The sequence below is a fragment of the Colias croceus genome, chromosome 30 (assembly GCF_905220415.1).
Source record: "Colias croceus chromosome 30, ilColCroc2.1".
Taxonomy (NCBI): domain Eukaryota; kingdom Metazoa; phylum Arthropoda; class Insecta; order Lepidoptera; family Pieridae; genus Colias; species Colias croceus.
This window is the reverse complement of record NC_059566.1, coordinates 3,313,997-3,320,035: the sequence shown is the minus strand read 5'-3', so window position 1 is coordinate 3,320,035 and position 6,039 is coordinate 3,313,997. Positions and strand designations below refer to the sequence as shown.

General features: G+C 36.7%; 1 protein-coding gene across 1 annotated transcript; it reads left to right on the top strand.

The window, feature by feature from the left end:
- The first annotated feature begins 3,687 nt into the window (after nt 1–3,687).
- On the top strand, nt 3,688–5,181 carry LOC123704549. The gene has a single exon (XM_045652927.1). It carries the CDS (start codon nt 3,688–3,690, stop codon nt 4,288–4,290), a length of 603 nt encoding a protein of 200 aa, XP_045508883.1. The 3' UTR covers nt 4,291–5,181.
- The last annotated feature ends 858 nt before the right edge of the window (nt 5,182–6,039 follow it).

Genomic DNA, 6,039 nt, shown 5'->3' with positions numbered 1-6,039 from the left:
ATGACCAATAAAATTATATTGCATTACATGAATATAAACGTCGTTCTTATAATAACAGTTTTGTTACTTAAATAATAGCTCTGTGCTCAGAATGGTAGATCTGTCACCAAATAAATCGATTATCGATCCCTGACTGCGACTCCTTTTTATTTGATATTTTGTTACCAATAGTAGTAACATTTTATTTCGTTCAGATATTAAATTAATAGTATTCGTTACCAATTTAATACATCAATTTATAATTTTAATGAAAAAATGATCAAAGGGGCAGAGACAAATTGGCGCGCTTTAAAAATTGACCAATCCGGCCTCAACGATGGGTAGTCAGATTATTCAGTGGTTATTATTTTTAAGAATAAATATTGATTATTTTAACTTTAATTAAGTGTTTTATCTACTATTCTGCTAGCCATAAGCCAGCTATTTTAAAACAGCACTGATTGTTCAGTGGTAATTATTTTAAACAATAAATATTGATTATTTTGACTTTAATTGTTTTATTTACTACTCTGCTAAAAAGTTTATTTAAATATAATTTATATTTTATACTACCAGTGGAAATTTAGAACCTTGGGAGTCTAGTTAAGAAGCAGATTAGTGATGTGAACCGGTTTCATAAAAACCTAAAAAGAACCGGTTTTTGTGAAAACCGATAATCACCGGTTCTCATTCAAAAACCGATTACAATTTCAAAACATGTATCCGAGTATTCCGAGTCGTCAATATGTATCCAAATTTGGATCTGTTCCGTCAAAAATGTTGTCTATGGTAGGGGAATCACCCGATATCCCGTTTTAATACGTGTCTAACTTCACTACACAGTTTTTCCGTCTGTAGAAACTTTTTCTTGCGAATTCTTTGGAGTTGACATAACAAGTTTATTTGCGAAAATAATTATGCCTAAAGTAAAAGGTAAATCTATTACCAGAAATCATTTTGAGAAGATTGAAGGAGGAACCTCGAATATGTTGGCACATATTAAGAGAAGTCCTCCTCAGGCTACAGTGGAGGTGGATCGAGGTGAAGTGGGTGATCAGTCAGGTGACGGAGACTCCGCGCCCCATATTTCAGACTACTCTGAAAATGACCGCAGCAAGTAACAAAAAGAAAATTGATAGGTAAATATTTAACTATGATGATCGCCACGGACTTTCAGCCGTATTCTATTGTTGAAGACAAGGGTTTTAGGAAGCTGGTTGAAGCATTGAATCCGGGCTATAAACTACCAAGTAGACAGAAGATCAGGTATGACCTAATGCCTGAACTTTACCAAAATGCAAAGTTATACCTAACTAACATTCTTGAAAATGTCAAATATGTTGCATTAACAGCTGACATGTGGTCTAATCAAAACATGGATAGTTTCCTGACTGTAACAATACATTTTTTTGACCAAAGCATTTTAAAAAGCTATGTATTAACTACATGTGATGTTCCAACTTCACACACAGGTGAAAATCTAGCTGAAATTATGACTAATTTACTAACAGAATGGAAGATTTTAGGAAAAATTTCTGCTATTGTTACTGATAATGGTACTAACATGGTAAAGATGTGCAATTTGCTGGAAATACGGCACATGCCGTGTTTTGCCCATACGCTTAATTTAACTTTGGATGATTCTATGGAGCTTTCTCAGGTGAATGACATAGCTAAAAAATGTAAGGCCGTCGTAAAATTTTTCAAGAAATCATCAGTAGGGTGGCGAGCGCTTAAATTAGCCCAGAAGGAAAGAAACCCCGATTCAACTCCTTTGAAGTTGATACAAGAAGTATCTACACGGTGGAACAGCACATTCTACATGCTGAAGAGAATACTACAGTTAAGTGACGTTCTCGCACTAGTGTGTAGGAAATTGGATCAGGCACCAGAATTCTTAACTGCTTCCGAAGAAGAAGCAGCTAGAGAAGTTATCAATATTTTGGAAATATTTGAGGAAGCTACAAAACTCGTTAGTGTTGATCAGTATCCGACTAGTTCACTAGTCATTCCGATAATATGTGGACTATTTGAAAAATTGAACACTATTGAAATTTCCCTGAAAACAGATATAAACTCGGCGTCACAAAAATCGCACCTCTTCGAAAATAAGTTTCAAGCATGTCCCGCCAGCAACGAATACATTAAACCCAATCAATATTGGTATCTATTGAAAGTATGTTTAACGACCTTTAAATTAACAACAGATAGAATTCCTAAACACAGCAGATCTCATTAGCACGTAACGTTAAAAAAAATGTTGTCAAAATACGCATTACAACGGTCACTAATTGCACCTCTTTACAAGGGTATAAAACGGGCTACCCGGGTTAAATGTGTGTCATTTGCTATTCAACCTTTGAAGTGAACACACGTGAACAGCTACAGTAAGAAAAATACCCCAGAAGATGGATACCACTGCAGATGAAGCCGCTCAAGTCATTGCACTACTGCAATCAGGGATGCGCCAATGTGATGTTGCTCGACAACTGAACTTGAGTCGTTTTTCCGTTCGACGAGTGTTCTAACGCTTCCAAGAGACTGGTGGCTATATCCGAAGACGTGGATCTGGAAGACAACGGTGCACATCCGAAAGAGACGATCGCTTCATTGTTTCGACGTCTTTACGTAATCGGTTCTCCAATGCTGTTGAGCTGCAACAACAACTGCGATCAGCTCGCAGAACGTCTGTAAGCGTCTCCACGATTAGAAGAAGAATGCGGGAGAAGAAAATTGCAGCTCACAGGGCTGCTACAGGGCCAAAATTGACTGCACAGCATAGGAGAGACCGGTTGCAATTTGCCCGTGACCATGTGGATTGGACAATAGACCAATGGAGGGCTGTGCTCTTCTCGGATGATACGAGAGTTTGTCTTTTCTGCAACGACAGACGTCGAAGAGTGTACAGGAGGCAAGGGGAACGATTCGCACAAGCCTGTATTCAAGAGACAGTGGAATACAGGGGTGGTTCGTGCATGTTCTGGGGCGGCATGTCAATCGACGGCAAAACGAACCTTGTGTGTGTTTCTCGGACTGCAAGTGCTCGCGGGCAAGGGTCGCTGACTGCTCCTCGGTACATAACAGAGATCTTAGAGGAGCAGGTTGTCCCTTATGCGGGTTTTGTTGGCAGTGGGTTCACGTTAATGCACGATAACGCCCGCTGTCACACCGCTTTAATTGTAAGAGACTACCTGCAAGAAGTTGGGATCCCTGTTATGCGCTGGCCGGCGCGAAGTCCAGACCTGAACCCTATTGAGCACCTTTGGGATGAATTGAAACGGCGAGTACCTACGGGCACGTGATCCTGCCCCTACCACTCTCCAAGACCTCCAAGATGCCGTCGTTGCAGAATGGGAGAACATTCCTCAAGAGACTGTTTTCACATTAATTAGGTCCATGACAGAACGCATGAAGGCAGTCATCAGGGCTAGGGGGGGTAACACTAGGTTTTAAGTTGTTTATAAGGACTTTGTTGTAATTTTTGCTGATAAAATAAATTTTAACTTTTTAATCATTTGTATTAGCTTGGTTTTTTTTATTCCCTGATAAACTAAAAACCAAATCTATTGATTTATTCTTAAATTTAAATAAATTGCCTTTCCAATGATACCTTATAGTCATATGTCTACCATTGATTAATAGGGTTAAAATGACTTCGAAGGAAATTCTTATAGAGGTGCGATTTTTGTGACGCCGAGTGTAGGCAAGATGTTTCACTCATCAGTGAGGCGAAACATAAGTAGCAGACTCCTGGCATATGAGACAAGAAGTGTATCTCAAATATCTACATATTTACATCCAGCGTTAAGAACTGGTTTTCGTCAACCGGAAAACATGCTGTCGGCGAAAGAGTTAGTCAGAAGAGAATTGTCTCAAAACATAAAAGATTCCGACAGCTGTGTGCCATCAACTTTGGAGCAAGCAAGTACAACTTCGAGTGAAGATGTAACACCACAGAAAAAACCTGGACTGCTGGACTTTATAAAACAAAGAAGACCCTTTATAAATTCAACTGCTTCTGCTGTTAATATATTACGTATGTATATGGAGACAGATCCTCAAAGCGAAGAAGCCGAGATCACAAAAGCAGCTAAAAGTGCGGGAGCTTTTTGGTCCAGCAACAAACACTTAGCGCCGTTAAATACAATAGCGCTAAAGTATTTGGCCATACCAGCGACATCGGTACCTTCGGAGAGGATGTTCTCCAAATCAGGATATGTATTGTCTTCTCGAAGGAGCAGGCTACAAGCAGATGCTGTGGACCAAATTTGTTTTTTAAATCAGAACCACGATTTGTGTGACACTTTGTGATTTGCACTTTGTAAAACTAAAAGGTGAAAATTAAAATATGTTTAAAAAACTAACACGCTTTTTCATTTATGCTCGAAAAATTGAAAATCAACTTGCCACTTCCAAAGCGAGGGTACTTCAGCAGTCAGCACTTCTTGGTTATTTTTCAGTTTCTTTAAAGCTCTCCATGGCTTTTGGCATTTTTTAAATGAAAATCTGAAAAAACCTTAAAAAAACCGGTTTTTTTAAATAATTAATCGGTATATACCGGTGTTGAAATTTGTAATCGGTTCACATCACTAAGCAGAATCTTTGGTTGAAACGATGATGACAACTCTAATTTTTTATTTGAACTTAATGCAATTTTCTAGAATCAGTATGTCGTCAAACACGGCATTAATTCAGAAATTAACAGGCCGTTATAATTACGTCACATAGCGTTTTGCGGTCCAAACATATCTTCGACACGAAGAACTGGGACTGCATTGAGGATGATCAGACATTGGACAAAAGAAAAGACAATATTTTGCAAATTCAACTTTTTGGTCCTAAAGGCGATATTTTACATTATATACGCTACTGAAAACGAAAAGATATGGTAGGCTGTTTATAATGAAGTGCACCTTGAAGATTATATTAATGTATTTGTTTTCAGAACAAGGATTGTTGCCTGAAGATTACAAAGACACAGCAGACCTTCTCCTGTTCTTTGATAATCTTTTTGACTTCCTAAATGGAAATTTCAAAAATTCAGCAAAGAAAAGTGGAAAGGTTCTTCTACAAGCAGTGACCCCGACATCCAAGCACCAAGATACTTGGAATAAGTCAAAATGTGTTTTAAAATCGATGAAATTTGGCACTAAAGACGGAAACGTCAGTATAGTGCCATTAATTACTAATTGAGAAGTAACTCTACAGAAGTTGATTTTGATCATTTGTATGACGAAAATTTTGTAATTAATTTTGAAATTAAAAAAAAGGACCCGCGAATTCTGGCTTCTCAAGAAAATGTACTAAAATAGTTTTTAAAACTGTTTGTAAAAATGATTTATATAAACAAAATGAAAAGGAAAATAGTTACATAAGAGAGTATAATAAAAATGAGGCAGCTACCTGACGTATCCTGCTACAAATTTAATTCAATATTTTTCTGAAATACAAGATGTTGTTACTACAATTTTAAAAACAAATTCAGCTTGTAATAATATATGAAATTATATCCAGTTGATTTTGCACGGGATGCAAGTTTTAATTAGGTATATAACATGTAAAAAACACAAAAAAGATTTAATCGAAAAGATTCTTACAACTTATATGTTTTTTATTTGTAGGTGTTGAGACACGAATAAAATTCTTTCTTCAAACAATAAATATGAGGTCGAGGATATTGTTCAGAGTTTAGCGTTCGAATATGTTAATAAAAGAAAGATATTAATTATTTTATACACAACCTGAAATTACAAGATTCTTTATTTTACAGTTAGTTTACTAGTATTTTTGTATATAAAATACATTCCTATAGTTTAATTAATAATTATTGGGTTGACATAATTATAAAAATTAAATATCCAAAACTAAAAACTCTTTCATTTTTACACAATTTTTCCAAATCTCAACTAATCTTAAAAAGTGCACCATTTGAGACGTGTACCAGTCGCGAAGCATTTGAGAAGTGCACCAAGTGCGTCAAACCCGGCTATGCTGTAGGTAGCATGTTATAGCTATGCATAGCTAATCTTAAAAAGTGCACCATTTGAGACGTGTACCAGT

Excerpts from the sequence above, each read along its gene's own strand:
- LOC123704549 (XM_045652927.1), top strand. The coding sequence starts at position 3,688 with ATGTTTCACTCATCAGTGAGGCGAAACATAAGTAGCAGACTCCTGGCA.